The sequence below is a fragment of the Heliangelus exortis genome, chromosome 2 (assembly GCF_036169615.1).
Source record: "Heliangelus exortis chromosome 2, bHelExo1.hap1, whole genome shotgun sequence".
Classification (NCBI taxonomy): Eukaryota; Metazoa; Chordata; class Aves; order Apodiformes; family Trochilidae; genus Heliangelus; species Heliangelus exortis.
Genome location: NC_092423.1, coordinates 131184044 through 131201967, shown reverse-complemented (window position 1 = coordinate 131201967; position 17924 = coordinate 131184044). Strand labels below are relative to the sequence as shown.

The window sequence follows — 17924 nt, the reverse complement described above, 5'->3', positions numbered from 1 at the left end:
CTCCGGGCCCGCCGTTCTCGCGCGACTCTGTTCCCCGCGGTGCCGGGACCGGGTCCGGCTGTCAGCGCGCGGCGGGCGGGAGCGGGAGGAAGGCGGAGGGAGGGGGGAAGGGAGGAGCGGGGAGGGCAGCGCCGCCTCGCCCCGCCCCCTGCCCGCGCGCTGCCGCCGTTGGCCGCCGGCGATGGGCGACCCGGGGTCCGCGTGCGCCGTGGAGGAGCCGGGGGCGCCGCCGCCCGCGCGGTCCCTGCTGCGGCACGTGCAGGTGGAGAGCCTGGCGGCGGGGCTGGGCGGCGGCCTCGTCTCCACCCTGGTGCTCCACCCGCTCGACCTCGTCAAGATCCGCTTCGCAGGTGAGGCCGCGCCCGCCGCACCCCCCACCCGGGACGGCGCGGTGCGGGCCCAAAGCCGCAAGGCGGGGGCTGCCCCTGCGGGGTTGGGGCTCCTGCTCGGGCGGTGGGTGCTCCGGGAGAGCTCCGGGCCCGGCGCCCCCCGGTTCACTGCTGAGGGCTGCAGGGGAGACCGAGCTTCGTCCTGAACGTGCAGCGGTCTGGCCGAGCTGGGTGCTCCCCAGCCAGGGAGCCGCCGGCTCTGCTACTGAGGGAAGGCAGGGCCGGATGAGCCCGCGCGCCTTCGCCCACGCCTGTCTGTGGGTGCCTGGCGGGGCAGCCCCACGGCTCAGAATAAACAGGCCGTGGGCCCCAAGGGACGGCCTGGGGTTCTTTTCTCCCCCCTATCCCAAAGCTTGATCTGTCATTTCTAGGGACTGTAAAATGTACCTCAGGCTGTTCCCAGGCGGATCAGAGAGCTGACCAGGCTTTTGCCTCTCTTTCAAGGCCACCTTGACCGTGGGGTGCAGTGGGCAGCATCTTCTGGTTTTAACAGGTGGATTGTCTCAAGCCGGTGTTCAGAGTTCACCTCCATGCCCAAGACTTTCAACACTCAAAGCATAACAGTGGTTTTATAACAATCTTAGTTGCTAACAGTAGTGGTATTGTTTTGCAGAGAGCTCATAACTTGTTTGGTTTTCTGTAGGAAAATGTTCTTTCTTCGCTCTACTGATTCTGCTGTTAATAAGAAAAACATATTGCCCTTTTATAATTTTTTCTTTTTGGGAGTTTGAAATATTTTGCTTCATCTTTGGATTGTATTCTTAAATGAAAGTACAGGGTGTTTAAGATCACAAAAACAATTAGTGAACTCTCACTGAGAAGTTCTACAACATTTAAAGCCTTACATTTCCAAGCAGACTTTTTTGCAAAGTTGGATTTAAACACTTCACTGCCTATCCTATTGCAGGTATGTCCTTTGCTTTATCATGAACAGCATATCCAGCAGAAGTGCTCCTTTTTCTCTATTTTGCACTTATGACTACATCTGAGGCACTGTGCCTAGTTTGGGGCTCACCAGTGCAAGACAGACATGGCCTTACTGGCATGATTCCAGTAGAGACCACCAGACTGGTGAAGGGGCTGGAACAGGTGACATGGGAGGACAGTTTGACCAAGCAGGATCTGTTCAGCCTCACAGAGGAGAGTCTAAGGGGAGATGTGACTATGGAGGACATAGCAAAGGTGGAACCAGGTTCTGCTTGAAAGTAAATACTTCTAAGGCAAGAGCAGGAACATTGAAAATTCCCTTATTTATTAGGAAAAATTATTTTTACAGTGAGAGTGGTTGGGTACTGGAAGAGGTTACCCAGAGAGGCTGTAATCTCTTCAGCTTTGGAAGCATTCAGGAACCAAATAAACGTGTCCCTGCATAACCTGATCTAATTAGATCTCTTTTGAGCAGGGGGCTGGATTAGATAACCTCTGGAGGTGACTGCCAGCCTAAACTACTCTATGATTCTATATGATGTTGCTAGTTTTGTTCCTGATTTCCATCTGTCAGGTTTTAGTTGGACTCATCACCATTCATGGCTTTTTTACAAAAATTTGTTCCAGTCATTGAGAACTAATGTCTGTCTTTTACAGAATAGCTTGTGTGTTGGCTCTTGATAGCTGGAGAATTCACCTATTGGCATTGGAGAGAATAATGTGCTGGTATGCTTTGAGTTCATATCAAGGGATGCAGGCTCTCCTTCCCTGGCGTGTATGAGTGTGGTTAACAGCCCTTTCATTCCATTGTTGGAGGCCCTGACATGTTTTTGAACTAGCACTCCAATGTTAAACTTACTCTGCATTGATTCCAGTTAGCATTTTAGTCAGTGTACGGAGTGAAAGAAGGGTAACTGCACATCCTTGAGTTGAAAATAATGATTCCTATATTTTGTCTTCATCCAGGAGATAAGGGTTGAGATCAGAAATAAGTGATGTGCAGCTTCGCAGCAGCATCCTTGACAGACTTGCATTCTTATATAATTTTCTGCCTTGTTTAATATGCTTTTAAACCTGATTTAATGGCAGCAAAGTAAAAAATTCTATGGGAAAGGCCTAGTTGTGCTCTAGCAGGGCATGAGAAAAGAGACATTTAATTTGTGTTCAAGGTTTGAGTGATTGTCAAGGTGCTGAGGCCTTGTCACAATGTGCTCAGAAAAAGCCTTTTGTCTATATTCCTGAAGTTATAACATACAATACTGTAACAAATTTCAAAGAAGCACAAATGTAGCACTGAACAGAAGGATTAATCTTGATGGGTCCAGAAAAACTATGCTGACTGTAAAACTTTGAGAATAATTTTCAGTAAAACCGCAATCAAGTCTGTGTTGAGAATGAAAGCTGCTGCTATCTTGGCATCATAGAGTAATTTGGGTCAGACCTATGGAGTTCAACCCCTACCCAGATAAGTTCTGCTTAGATTGGATTGCTCAGGGTCTTGTCTGTCATAGTTCTGAGCACCTCCAAAGATGCCTCTTCTGGCAACTTTTTCCAGAATTTGGCCACTATGGTGAAGAAAATGTCCAGGTTTGAATTCCCTGGGTTGCAGCCTGTATCTGTTATCTCTTGTCATTTCACCATGTGCTCTATCACACCTTATCAGTAGCCAACTTACCCTCTTGCTGTTATGGTAGGAGCAGTAGCAGTTACCACTGTATGTTGCATAAGCATCTGTGTTCTAAATGAAATCTGTCAAGCAAAAACTTGCATATTTCTTATCCTTTTGACAGGGATGTGTTCTGAATATTTGGACAACCAGCTGTTTGATTATTGGATGGGAGAAGTGCATGAATGTGGTGTTTTCCTGAAAATCTCTTCAGTAGGAATAAAAGGAGAACATGGGAATTTTTTATGGAAATAGCCTTTGAGTGTTTTGTTAAAAATTGACTGTGGAATCAATAAGATATTACCTGTTAGAAATAGAGCTTTATAGAACATTTTAAAAGTGAATATTGAATTTACAAGTTGTTGATTGAGGTTTGTTGTCTAAACTCCTTACAGAAATGTGCTGTCACAGACCCCACACATATTGTTTGAAATATGATGCAAAGTTGCTGAGGAGCTAAAAAGAAGAGAAAACCTTAAACACAAAGCTTCTGCTCACCAAAAACACACAGCAGTTCAGTCAGCCTTGTCAGATTGATGGGAACATTTCTCTTGCAGAGCTTAGAAGTATTTTTATTTTTTTTTAACTTTAGATTTATGAAGCTATAAACCCCAGTTCTTGCATTCTTGTAAAGCAGAGTTGGTTGGTTAGGTTTTCCTTTTCTTTTGCATCTTGCTTTGGAGGCTGTGTACTTCTGTGGTGGCTTTTACACAGCTGAACTTGATGCTTCCTGAAATATTTTTCAGTATAATTTCTTTCTTCCATAGTAAATGATGGTTTGGAGCTGAGGCCAAAATACAATGGGATTCTCCACTGTATGACCACTGTCTGGAAGCATGAAGGGCTGCGAGGTTTATATCAAGGAGTAACTCCAAACATGGTGGGAGCTGGGGCTTCTTGGGGACTTTACTTTTTCTTGTAAGTAGAGCTTTAAAATATGTCATTCTGGGCTATGTAATTTTCAGATACACCCTGCATCTTCTTTGGGGGGGTATAAAAATGTGCTAAGTGGCTGGTAAAATTGTGATTCTTTTAGTAAGTCAAAGTCTGTTGCCCTTCACTAGGGTTTGCTATTTGGAATTTAAGCACTTTGAGTCAGTGACCTGTTAATTTGTCAAGTACAGTGCATTCCCTTGATACTGTGAAAGTACGAAGGAACTTGTGAGATGGTGACATCATTCACAAAGAGTCTTTCTAGAAGTGCCAATGCACTATGCTTAAAACCTCACAAAAAAAAAATCCTAAACTTGACATGTTAAGAATTATAGAACACAATAAAGTTCACTGCTAAAGCTAAATGTTTAAATTATTTTTAATAATATTAGTGTCGGTTCTTTCATTATTTTTGTGAGTTGATGTTTAGGCTTTTCTCATAAAGCCTGTTTTTAAATACTCAGTCTTTTCTACCTTACTAGCTGTGTAACTGTGACCTGCTTTACTGCTGATCCCTGCTGACCAAACTCTTTAAGAAATAATTAGTTGGTGTCCCTATTCAAACATCACTTCAGTTGTTTGGGCTCTGTTGTTATATTTCAGTTCTCAAGCTCTCCTGTAGGTTCCCATTGTCAGTTCAGCTCCTTTCAACCCTTTCTCCATCCACAAAGACTGGAAACTGCTTCAAGAGAAGAAAGCTCAGTGCATTTCCAAGCTAAAAGATAGATAGCTGCCACTGTTGCTGTCAGTAAAAAGGAGACAATCAAGTAATTTTCCTTTACAAGTTGATTTTTGAGATCAGATAGCTATTTCAAGGAATAGTTCTGTTGATACTGCCAGGAGTACTTTATCACTTTAAATATGTATTAGCATGGTTCACTTTAAAACGTGAACTGCTCAGACATTAATTAACCAACTAAACAAAGATATTTCGCTTAAATATCTGTTTTCAAAGTTCATGTGCCACCTAATGTTTTCTGTGATGTGAAGTGACTTGTTTGGGGTTTTGTTTGTTTATTTGGTTGGGGTTTTTTAGTGTTTTGGTTTGTTCTCACCTTTACCAAAATACGTTTTATGTTTTCCAGTTACAATGCTATCAAAGCTTACAAGAAGGAAGGGAAGTTGGAAAGTCTGGGTGCAACCGAACACCTCGTGTCAGCTGCAGAGGCTGGTGAGTTTAAATGCAAAGAAGATTAAAGTTTGCTTCTAGCCTTTCCATATGCTGCTCCCTGCCTTTGTCTGTCAGTGCTGTTTTTTCTTACAGGTGGCAACTGTGAGTGTTCAGGTCCAGATGCAGTCATTTGTTGTCTGTAAATAAATTAATGATGTCTAAAATTAAAGATAGATCACTGTGGTCTTTTCAGTTTTGCTCAGAAATAGCAGTTATCAAAACACCTTTTGATCTTGTTTTCACTGCATATAAGCATTTTCCTTTTTTAATACTATATTGAGTCCTAAAATATAACTAGATACAGATGCAGTTACCAGCTAGTTAACTTATTAAATGTTAAACACTTAGACCTGAAAAAGAGAAGGCCTATGGAAGTTAGCAAAATAAGTGAATTGGTCATTGATCTTTGAAAATCTTCATGGTCCAAGTTTTCTTAGAAACTAAAGTTCTGAAATAAAAATAGAACTTCTGTCATCAAGATTTAATATGTTTTTCCTGCCATATGTTTTTGCACTTGCTTCTCTGTTGTATGTACTCTAGACAGTTGAGAATAGTTTTATAACCATGTTGGAGCATTCATTTAATGTTGAAATGTAAGGCCTACTGTTTGATGAGAGAAATAGTAATGGGTTATTTTAAAACTGTATTTTCAGTAACCAATAAAGCTACTTTCAGGTTGCTTCTTTTAATCTGTCAATATTATTAGCAAAGTTCTCATGACAGAGGTGTCCATTAAAGTCTCAACAATTTTATACCCAAGTAATAAATAGGATAATCAGGAATACATTAAGAAATTACTTATATTTCCTATCTACTGCAGTTAACACAACTGGCTGGGGAAAGGTGAGGCAAAAAAAGGGGATGTACTGGGATATGCAAAGAATTCATCTCCTCTACAGAAGTAATCTCAGCAGGAGGAGACTGGGCTTGGCTGTGAGCTTTGAAGGCAGAGAGGGGGAACAATGGTAGGCATTAGCTTCACCTGTTTTAAGTAATATGAGTACTCTTGTAGGATAAGTAGTTTTGTCATTTTAGATGCCTGTGCTCCACTGGACTGAACAAAGTGAGACAACCATCAGAGTTGGCATAAAAACCAGTCTAACTTCCATCTGTTCTCAGGGGCCATGACTCTCTGTATTACCAACCCAATATGGGTAACGAAGACACGACTTGTGCTGCAGTACAATGCTGGTGTTGATCCATCAAAGCGACAGTACAGAGGAATGTTTGATGCTCTTATAAAGATATACAAGTCGGAGGGCATACGTGGCTTATATAAGGTAATAAAATCCAAGAAAAATTCCAGGTGGCACCACTCAGTAGCATGATGAGACTTGAAATACTCATCTCCAATAAATGTGCAAGTAATTTTTTGTATTAGTTCACTTATTTTTGTTCTGTGAGTCTTCTTTCCCACTGAAAAACTGCAGAGGTAAAGGCTTAATCAGAAGAAGAGCAATTTGACTGTTGAAATGTAGGAAATCACTGAACAATAGAGTGTAAGCTTTACAGCTAAGCCATCTGCTATTGAGTGATAATGCTGAAATGAGAGCAAACTACAAGCTGCTTATTAATTTTGTGGAGTCTTCCTCAATTAGAATTTGCATAAGGAGGGAAGCAGTAACACAGTCTGTCTTGATACTAGTTCTTTCTTCCAATTTGTCCCTTATCTCTGTCTTTCTGACATCTTGTGGAACCTAACAGGTGAGTAAAGTAGTTGCTAATTTTTTTATCCACAGTGGACACTTTTAAAACTGCTCATTTGTCCTGTAGCTCTTGAAGTCTGTAATCTGTTGTCTCTAGATCCATAAAATTTGCAGACTTCTAAATATGGTCTGTGTATGTGTGGGTTTTTTAATTTAGGGAAACAGATGGTAACTGGATTTGGACTTTTTGCATCCTCCTCCCTTCAGGCCATGGCATCAAGATGTGTTCATCAGTGCCTGGAAGGCGTGAAGAAACCTATTTTAGTTCAGTCTCCTGCAAGTAATGCTCCAGAACAAGAACAGTATTTCTAAGGAATTTTCCTGGTTACTGAACATTAACTTCTTTAATTTTCAGTGAAGAATATAATCCCTCTATGCTGAAAGACTAGTAATGCCACATACCAATAGATGCCAGATTCTGACAACAGGAACATAGCACCTTACTTATTCCTAAACTGAAATTGTCAGGATGTCAATTTTGCCTGTGTGGGTATCTTTTCTGTTCCATGTAGATATGTTCTAATTTCTTGCATCTCTTAGTTTTTTAAGTTGTCCTTCCACTGAGTTAATTTTCAGATTGTTCATGCATGTAGCATGTGTTCCCTTTGGCACTAGACACATCTTTGTAGTGTTAATCTGCAAGCAGGGAACTAAGCCAGGTAATTTCTTTGAAAGAGCAAATTACCTCAGTTCTGCAAAGCTGGTGACCTAGGTAGGTTCTGAGGGATCTGTATAACTACAGACACATGAGCAACTTCCATTCAATGCCAAAATTGTCTCAACCTTCTCTATATTTGGGAAAAAGACACCTCTTCATACTTTATCTTTCCCCCATTTTCTGGTTTTGGAGAAGTTTTCATATTTTTTCTTCCTTATTTGAAATTTGATGGCTGAAGTTTTGTTGGTTGCCTTGAGTTGCAGGACCTGTAGTGCATGTAATGTCTTAATTTTCCTTATAATCCTAATTTCAGATAGAGATGCAAATAAAGGCATCTTAGAGAATAATACCACAAGTTGGAAAGAAAATCTGGAAGTAGTTTCTTTCTGATTAATTTGAGATGAGTCTTCTAAAGAATGGTATTTCTGTCCAAGCAATTTCATATCTATCTTTTTATTGCACAAAATGCAGTTAGTGATCCAAGCAATTCCTTTCAGTCCTTTGGGGCATAAAGGTACTGGTATCAGGATGTATCAATCTTTCTAGCAGGGATCACAACTAGTTTTATTAGTTCTCTTGGGAATTGTTAATTAAATTAGTTGATGTGAAGCTGGGTTCCTTGATTACTTGTTCTTCTTCAACTTGACCTGGTTTTGAAAAGACTGGAGCCTTTCTTTCTCTGATTATCCCAGTGATGATATAGTCAGTGATCCTCCCCATCTTCCATCCACTATGCTTTGTCCTTTAGCCCCCATCCCCCAGATAACTGGGAACAAACCTGCTCTGCCATACATTAGGCTGAGGGAAAAAAGCAGCTTGGGGTAATGTAATTGGAACAGGCATATAGATCTGTTGGATATCTGAGATTAGTTTGCCATGAAGTTGAATGTCATGCAACCACATTCATGTTTAAAAGTGCTGTACACTTCCTTTCAAGTGCAAGGCAGAAGAGACCAAGCATTGTAAAATAATCATTACAATGAGCATTGTAAGATTGTAGGATTTGGTGCCTTCAGAGAATAAAATATCTCTGAGGTCCTGGGAAACTGTTAGATGTCTAATCTAGAGTAAATGACTACTAAGACATCAGTCTAGAATGCAGCTAATGTTCTTCCTGCTCTTCTTGCTTCTGGATTTGTATTTTCCATTCTCTTTTTGTGGTGATGAAGAGGCAGCAAGTAGAAATAAATCAGTGGATAGTGGTAATATAAACAGGGAGTGCACAAAATTTAAGAAGATTAAAGGAAGATGTAGAGTCATCAAGACTGAGAATAATAATGCAGTATGCTAACAGCAAGAAAAATCCTAGCACTAATGTGTGCTTGTTACCATGTGAAATAGATTTATTGGACACAATATATTGTCATTTCACCTTTGAAAGGGAAGATTTTAGAGTTAGGGGATAAAATATTTTTTCCAGTCCATTGTTGTCCAAGGTACTTGGCAGTCTTTATTTTGCTATTCTTTTACTTATGCTATTTTCCTTCTGGCAAAAGGTTCAGTTTGTAAGCTAAGTGACTTTCTATGCCTTTGTGCTTGCATATAGTAAAATCAACTGAGATTTGGCCATCTTGTCTGTAAGTAGCTACAGAGAGAAGTATAAGTAACTCACTTAAAAGATGGTATCATCTTTCACCATGACGAATCGAGATGCACAGGGAGATAACAGAATATTTCCACTCTTTTCCTGCACATGTTATCAGAGCAGGGTACTCTTCTACTACTGGTCTTTGGCAGATGGAGAACCCAAACAAAGACAATGCTAAACAGATTACAAGGGAAATCTGCTGTATTCTTTCAAAACATACAGCAGGGGCTGCTGTGGTATGAGCTCTCTCAAACAGTTCAGGCAGCAGTGTGAGTGCTACATCACCAAACTAACCTTGTTCCCATCTTTACTTAGAAGCCCAGGCTTTCCACTATACACATTTGCCTGTTCCTTTTCATTGTGATGGGCAACCTTTGAAATGCTAACCAACAGGACATTATGCTCTTGTCCTGGATCTCTAGCCAAGTTTAAATTAAAATTTTTTCCCCATTTTTACTGTTCAGAATTATATACTTTGCCATTTAGATTTCTAATTATGTAATTATTTATGTGTATTTGTCCCAGTCTTCCAACAGAGAATTCAAACAAGACTTCTTTAAGCAATCACTGATCCTGTCAAGTCCTCATGGCAAAAATATGCTTGAATATTAAAACTAAGAAAATAAAATTCATAAAAGTGTAATTATTATAAAATTGATCTTCAGTGTCATTTGTAGATGAAAAATAGATACCAAATGCTATTAGATATTGTGGCAAGAAAGATTTTTGTGTCAAAATGTAAGAATAAGACAATAGATTAGGAATATTTCAAAAACTTCCTCAGCCAAGATGTTTCATTACCGTGAAAAAAAACAGTTTTGCTTTGAAATGTTATTCCATAACATCACATTGTTTTGTGTGATCAATGGGAGCCTGGGTCAGGTCTTATTTTACTGAGGTGCATTGTCCTCACTCCCTTCTTGCATTTTTTAATATTGGCTAAACATTAAAAGTCCTTCAGCTTTTGGAAGTTTTTCTTATCAGCACAAGACTTTGAACATGCTGGTACTCATTTAGCAGTTATCATCAGTGGATACTTTAGGACTCTTGAGTGCCAGTTATCCAAATCCTCTGGCTTAAATTGAAAAGTTTAGCCCTTTTAAATGTTGTTCAACATTTTCCTTTTGGTGGTGGGGAAAAGATTGCCTCATTCGCCTTTTATATAAATACATCATTCTAATTTTTTCCAAGTAGAGAACAATTACTTCTTCTGACCTTTATTGGGTTGAATGTCTAATCATAAGCAAATGTTTGAGAAGATATTCCTTGTTTTCCTTCCTTGAGAAGATATTTTCTCCTACTCCTTGTTTTGCTGACCCAGATATTTTTTTCTTTTACATTTTCAGTAATTTTGTTCTTTTTATCTTCTGTTTTTATATTACCAGTTAGTTTTCTGATCCAGGATTTCTGGAAACCAAAGTTGTCCCTTCCCTTCTGTTGTGGCCTTTTGGCTTCAAACTTCAGAATATTATATGATTATTCTCAGAGCTGACAAAATCTAGGTGTTTGGTTTAGTTCCACTTGCTCCCATTTGGGGAAGAGTTTTTTTCTGGGACTTTAGGTAGCTTTTAGTGTATTTTGTCAATTCCTGGTCACTGATTATTAGTTCATTTATTTTCTTCTTTGAGGATAAATTTACCCACATTTATCAGAGAGATCTTAAAAATCACTTTCTGAATGACTGCAATATCATAAACTTAACAAATCTATAGCATTCAGAGGGCTGATCTCTGAAGTGGTAGAAGCTCGGTACAATTTTTATGCCTGCTGTTTTGGTAATTTCTTTTTTCAAGTTAGGACTTTATGAAGTAATTTAATATTTTGTCTTCTTACACTATAGACATTCCAATGGGCTCCTACCTGTGTCCCTTCTCTTTTTCTTCTTCTCCAGGCTTAGTATTTAGTCTAATACAGAGTTTTTTGTCTGGATACATATTTCAATTCCTCTGTTATACCTGAATGGATCTTGGGAAACAGATAAAACTATTCAGTATCTGAATATTTATTGAGATATTTTGCTTCTTTGAGTCATTTGTCCCTTTGCAACAGTTTCTAGCTCTTTTGGCTGCTCTTAAGTTGTTTCTGGCCAAGATGATTAATTCTGCATTTATTTGTATTTTTCGAGTGTTAAGTGACCAACTCTTCAAAAAGAAAATGAGTGCTTTTCAGACCCATGCAGCTACCAGCTCATTTCCGACTGAGCTAGTCCTGCTCAGTTGAAATGCTACCTTCTCTTTCTTGTAGAGACACTTCAGAAAGTATCTGGTTTCCCTCTTCACTTCAACCTTTTTGAAAGAAAAGATTTCTGTATATTTTTATATAGTTTACTGTCCATTACTGCCTCTTACAAATGGGGAACATTTCCCAAACTTTGTTACGCTTTTGGTCACCTCTGCTGGGCTTCCTTGAGATACTCTCTGAGCTGGGTGAGGAATGCATTCAGACTGATCTGAATCTTAGATTTATTTCTTTAATGGAAATAATCTGTGGGTACGAGTTAACTTTTCATCTGTGCCCTTCAGCTTTCCACTGTGCACTTTTATATAGAAACGTATATGTATCATAGGTACACATTCTATACACACATCTACATCCAGAACTTGATCACAAGAATTTTTTTGTACCTTTGCTTCTGATGGTCCTCACTGAAGTGATGCCAGCTTCTGTCATTCCCTTACTATTCTCAGGTGGGAACCAGACAGCTTAGTGCTGCTACCGGGACAGGGGCAGGCGCTGAGGAGCACATTTGCAAGGCTGCAGCTTGTTCAAGCTGATCCTTGTTACCAGCTTTTTGAGACGTGTTTGTGGTCTATGAAGTTCCCAGGACACTTGTTTTATCTTGCTCACTCATGATGTGCCTTTTATCTGCATGTCATTTGGAGAAAAGTAACATTTGTTACACTTTTGTGTGATGCTTACTAGTACCAATACCAGTCTAGAATGGTCTTTGAGTCATACCATGCAGTAAGTGGGTGCCATTACAATTTGTAAGTAGTGATGCACACATGGATGTGTGTAAGATGAGCACTGTCTAGTTGTATATGGTCTTTGTGAGTTGCTGTTTAACCTTATTTTACTGCTGTTTTTTAGGGATTTGTGCCTGGTCTGTTTGGAACTTCACATGGGGCACTGCAGTTCATGGCATATGAGGATTTGAAACAGAGATACAACACTTACAGAAACAGAGTGTCAGATACAAAATTGGTAAGACTGTTGAGAAAAGAAATGTGTTGTGGCATGTGAATAAGTGGAATTTTATTCCATTTTGTATATGCCATAGAATAGCCAAATTTACATCTCGATATATTAATTGGAATATAGAATGTAATAGGAAATAATGCTTTTTCACTTTTTAGAAACAAGCAACTGGTTAGTGCTGGTTTTTTGTGGGGAAACCAATTTCTGATTTTAGCAAGTGTTTTTAGAGTTTTAGAGGGAGAATGTTTGTCTTTCTGGAACTGTAGGTGGAAGTCTTAAGCACATATTTGCAAAACTCTGCAAACAGATGCAAGTTGGGCAAAGGTACTCTTTCACTTGATAGGAATTAGAGGGTCCTACACACATTTTACAATGAATTACAAAGTTCATTGTAAACACTCTGGAAAATGAGTTGTCCAGGGAAGCTGTAGATGCCCCCTCCCTGGAAGTGTTCAAGTCCAGGTTGGATGGGGCTTTGAGCATCCTGGTCTGGTGGGAGGTGTTCCTGCCCATGCAGAGGGGTTTAGAACAAGGTGATCCTTGAGCTCCCTTCCAACCCAAACCATTCAGTGATTCTGTGATAATTACCTATAGCACTGTCTGTAGTAAGCATGGCCATTTTTTTAAAATGTGGGTATTATAAAAGGCAAATTGTTTAGAATATTGTTTAGTTCAATGTTTAAAAATCAAGTAAAGTTTTTGGAAATTAGATAAATTAATGCATAATTACAGCAAGCCTGGTATTTTCTATTGTTTTTAGAACACTGTGGAATACATAATAATGGCAGCTCTGTCCAAAATATTTGCTGTATCAGCAACATATCCCTATCAAGTTGTGCGAACTCGTCTTCAAGATCAGCATAATACATATTCTGGTGTGTTTGATGTGATCCACAGGACATGGAGGTAGGCATGCAGAGTTAAAAGCTTACATCTTGGAAAGTGAGTCTTACAGAATCAGAATTGTGTTTTCTGCTTTCCATGCTGGTGACTTTCAGCACGGCTCAGAGCAAATAAAATGATAGCTGTGCAAAGTCATTTTGTGCAAGGTGCCACTAATAGCAATAGTCTAAGGAGAAAAGAGGCAATAGGAGAGAAGGTCAGTGCTAGCCTGCAGACTTCTGTTACTTATTCTGTTTCCTTTCCCTCAAATTTCACTTACACTTTAAAAAATAACTTGTACTGGCTGTTTTGGGGCTTTTTAACAATGCAGTCTCACTTGAACTGCTTTAGGTTATCACCTGTGACAGAAGGGTTGTGCTGCTGGGAGCTGTGGCTAATCCAGATTCATGGCAGGAGGAAGTGAGCTAGCCAGAGCCATTTATACTGGTGTCCCTGGGTTACCCTATGGTCTGGATGAATTTTTAATTTAGTCCCAGCTTCCTGCAGGGCTTTCAGAGAATTGTTATCTCACATTTACCAGTATCTGCTTGGGTGTAGTACAGCCATTTTGACTGAAGGCAGTTCAAAGCAAAAATATCTCTGATACCTCAGTGCTGTCCTGCAGTCTATAGAAAGACTTAATAAGTCTTATGATAAAGTGTGAATGTATGCAGCTGTCCTGGGGCCACTGCTGTACTTTGTATGCAACCTAGATCCATAGGGAGGGTACTGAAAGCCACAACCCAGTATTTTCTATGATCTGTACTCATTGCTCCAGGTGTCCTAGCCCCTATGAAGCTGGAAAATAGGGAGCTAAGATTAAAAGTCTTGGAAAGTTTTAACATGAATACTCTGATTCAAGTCTGGAGAATTTAGAATCTTGGCCAGTGGAATCAAAATTCTGGCAGAGGTACTTTAATTCTCTGGAAATAAATGCTGATTTTCCTTAGTTATGTTGACCCTCAGCTCACTTACTGTTACATGACTCAGAACCAAGAAACCTTTCAGTCCTGTTGGCTTCAGTCAGAATCAATATGTAAATGGTTTTTTGAACATGCTACAGAAATTTGAATTTATTTTAACCAGTAATTGTGGCCTGAAGAAAAATAGTAAATTGCCTTCTACTTAGACAGTGAAAAAAAAAAAAAGCAAAAAACCAAAAACCACTTGATACCACGTATATAACTGACCTAGAGAACACTATTGTATGTTCAGAAAATTATGGATTAAGATTTGATATTTTATGTCTCTTGAAACACGGTAGTAAGAAATCATTCTGAAATTGTTACTCCTGAAGTACCTCAGTGTGAAAAGAAAAATGCCAGACATTGTTTTATATATGATTTCTATTAAAATATGTTAAGTAAAGCTAAATGTTTTTTCTCTGTCTTTAAAGGAAAGAAGGAATCAGTGGATTTTATAAAGGAATTATCCCCAATGTGATCAGAGTGACTCCTGCCTGCTGTATTACCTTTGTCGTTTATGAAAACGTGTCTGGTTTTTTACTTGGTTTTAAAAAACAAAATAATTAAAGGTACAAGCTTGTGTTCATAAGGAATCTATTTTTTTTATATTTATGATTTGGGAGAGCAGTCTTTTTTGACACTGTGAATTGACCTAGGTTTTGAGGAAAGAACCTGGAGATGCTAAAGCCTTCCCAACATCTCTTTTGCTGAATGTTCCTGCATTGCTGCCTTCCTCTCAATCAGCTGTGTCTGCTTGAAAGAGCTGTTTCTGCAACTGTGTAATAATAGCACTGTGACTGGGTGAAGGCAGCTGTGCAGCAATCCAGTTCATCCTGGCCTGCCTGGGATAAAAGACTAATCAGTACTGACAAGTCTCGACGTAACAGTTGGTCAGATTCTGCTCCTACAGAAGTAAAAAATGTCAGATAAAAGAAGCTCTTGGGGTCTGTCAAAACTTCCATAAATCTTGATCCGAGTCTCATGAAGAAAGTATGTATGTAGGTATTTACAGCAGTGTCTTCTGTATCCACCTCTATATTATTTGTCAGATTTTAGCATATGGAACGCTTCAAATTCCATTACTCATCCAACACAAAAATGCTTTGGTGGGGTGCAGTTTGGAGACTCAAATTGTTTTGTAAAACAGCTCTTCAATCTTGGGTTTGAATAATTGCCAATCTGATGAAACCCAGTTCTTGTTTCATACCAGGACAGACTTGCACTGTGGTTTTTGGCTTGCTTTTAGCACTAGATCAAAGTGTATGTTGTGTGCATTGCTGGCCACTGACTTAATTCATATTCTCTCTCTTCCTTTGCCTGCACCCCCACTGTCTCTGCAGGAGATTCTGTCTCCATTACTGATACATCTGACCAAGTATTACTAAATAAATGCATATTTGAAAGTAGGCTTACGTTTTTAAAAAGTGGGTTTTTTCCTCATAATCCCATAGTGATGCACTTTTTGAAACTTTAACAAATATGACCATGATAATTTTCAATAGTATTCTCTCTAAAATAAATAATCCATAAGTAGTTTAAAAAATATTGTGCACAGGAGTTTATTAAAAAAAAAAAAACAAACCAACCCACTAATGTTTCCTGATTTGGTCTAAAGAAAGTACTGTAAGGTTATATCATTTGCTAACTTAGTAATAAACTAAATTACAATACATCTCAAATTTGAATAATAATGATATTTATTTGCATGACAATAATTACTAGAAAGGATATGTACTTTTGGAGATACAGGTTTGTTTTAATATTTTAAGTTCTTCTTTAAGAACTTAAGAATACATTAGTGGCCTTAACATCTGCTTTTTGCTGTAAATAAGAGGGTATTAAGTGTCTAGAAAGTTTTAACTGTGGTGGAAATAAATGAGGAGAGATTATTCAACAGGTAATGGGGGTTTCATAACATAAACAGGTAATCAGTTTCATAAGGAGTGGAGAATACAATCCAGCAAAACACCTGAATAACCACTTCAAGAAGTTTTTTATTTAACAAAAGACTAACCAAAAAGATAAATATTTTTAATAAAATTTAAATAAAATCTTAACAGACCAGGGAATTTATTTCAATTTTAAGTTAAAATCTGGAAGACTACAGAAACTGTATTTTAAATTTTCACTGAACAATCCACTTCCTTGATTCTGTTGCTACGTACCATATTTTGTGTATACTTAAAATTTAACAATTTGCACTTTCTCCTCTACAGTCCCATCCCATGTACTGATACAGTTGACAATATCATCAGAAAAGGTCATGTTGCCATTATAGCTGGCTTTGGTTTTTTCATTGTAGAAGTTTCTATCTGTTGAAAATCAATTTTACTGGAAGTTGACCATGCAAATTTCTGTCCAGATCCCTAACAGCTACTGACTTCTTTTGCCTTTGGAGTGTGTTGACTTGGTTTTGTGTGTTTTCTAGTGTGCAGAATGAAATTAGTGGAACAGATTTAACTCTGCCACCCATGGTCCAAAAAATATTGTGAAGACATATGAATAAATCATAAGAATAAAAGTTGTGCACTAACTACCCTGGATTAGTGTGCTCTAGGCCCAGAACAGCTTACTTGTGCCCCGGGATAAATGCAAAGACAGGCTGCAAGCATGCACACAATCAGTTACTGTATGTTAACTGACATCCTGTAAATTCACACCATAGCTTAGTTCATAGTAACTTGTTTGTGTTCAGATAGATCCCTGAAAATCCATCATCCAAGCCAATGAAAGCAGTACAGTTCTTCAGAGACAACATGCCAGCTGTATAATTTGCTGGCATGCAGCAATACCCCACATAAGCTTGCAGTTGGGGAAGCCTGAATGCTCTCTCCTAGCTGCAGGTGTGTTCCTATAGCATTCTCAACAAAAGCAAAGCTGTAGACAAGAGCTACCACTCTGAGAGCTGCCTGGAAAAAATTCAATAACCTATTCAGAAAAAAAAAAAAAAAAAAGCTGAGATTTGATTCTAAGCAGCTGAAATAAATTCCTTATATTTAACATTTTTTCCTTTTAGTTTCTGGGAAGAGTGCACATTTCTGCATGTTGTACATGCTTTTTTTTTCATTAATATAAAATTGATTTTGTAATAAATATGACTGTTGTTTCTTTTTAGAATCTGTACAATTTCAAGAAATACTTGAGTATATCAGTTGTTGCATTTGGAATACACTGAAGGTAATGCTGTGCTGGCATGATCAGTATTGTCACTTGTCCAGTCTGTAGGCTGCAGTAAACTAGCTCTGACATCCTTCTTTAACTTTGCTAGTACACTTTTTGAAAATCAAGGCAATGCAACTTTCTTTATTTCTCTATCTCCCAAATTATTTTATATATACAGCTTCCAGTTAACACCAAAGTGATTGTATGTATCTAAAAGTTTAAATCCAAAAGAATTTTTTTTTATTGGAGCAATTAAAATAAGTTTTGTAACTGTAAAATTTTTAGTATCTCTGTGGTAACAGTGGAGATCAATAATAGATGATTGTGCTGAATCCAGTACCAGAAAGTGAAAGAGGGAAGAAGAGCTGAGTCTGGTTTTATTTAGTTATTCAGGATGAGGTATTTAGCTCTATCACAACATGTAGGTCACAGCTAATTCACCAGGAGTGTCTTGAGACTTAAGACTGTAACAGCAGAGCATCCTATTGTGCAGTCAGGTTCACAGGAATAAATGTTACGTATCTTTTCTGAAGGCTCGAGCCAAGACCTGAGTTTGCTTTCTTAGACCTTTCTATGAAGTCTTTTAAACAACCTGTAGCATAACACCATGTAAAATACCTTCAGCAGTTTGATGATCAATAAAGTAGCCGGGATTTTTTTTGTAAAAAGTCTTCTTTAT

General features: G+C 38.7%; 1 protein-coding gene across 2 annotated transcripts; it reads left to right on the top strand.

Annotated features, from left to right (window-relative positions):
- Window positions 1-78: 78 nt before the first annotated feature.
- On the top strand, window positions 79-17913 carry SLC25A32 (solute carrier family 25 member 32). 2 transcript variants are annotated; one of them, XM_071738168.1, is made up of 8 exons: window positions 101-350; window positions 3750-3900; window positions 5001-5086; window positions 6206-6366; window positions 12129-12242; window positions 12997-13142; window positions 14515-14652; window positions 14740-17913. In XM_071738168.1, exons 1-7 carry the CDS (start codon window positions 182-184, stop codon window positions 14648-14650), a joined length of 963 nt encoding a protein of 320 aa, XP_071594269.1. In that variant the 5' UTR covers window positions 101-181; the 3' UTR covers window positions 14651-14652; window positions 14740-17913. The 2 variants fall into 2 exon arrangements, with proteins under 2 accessions (XP_071594270.1, XP_071594269.1); XM_071738169.1 differs by having other exon boundaries at window positions 79-350; window positions 14515-16617.
- The last annotated feature ends 11 nt before the right edge of the window (window positions 17914-17924 follow it).

What these genes read in the sequence shown, in the direction of transcription:
- SLC25A32 (XM_071738168.1), top strand. Translation starts at nt 182, where the DNA reads ATGGGCGACCCGGGGTCCGCGTGCGCCGTGGAGGAGCCGGGGGCGCCG. An exon ending in CGTCAAGATCCGCTTCGCAG is followed by an intron (nt 351 to 3,749) that starts GTGAGGCCGCGC and finishes TTTCTTCCATAG; the next exon opens with TAAATGATGGTTTGGAGCTG. An exon ending in GAGTGTCAGATACAAAATTG is followed by an intron (nt 12,243 to 12,996) that starts GTAAGACTGTTG and finishes TATTGTTTTTAG; the next exon opens with AACACTGTGGAATACATAAT.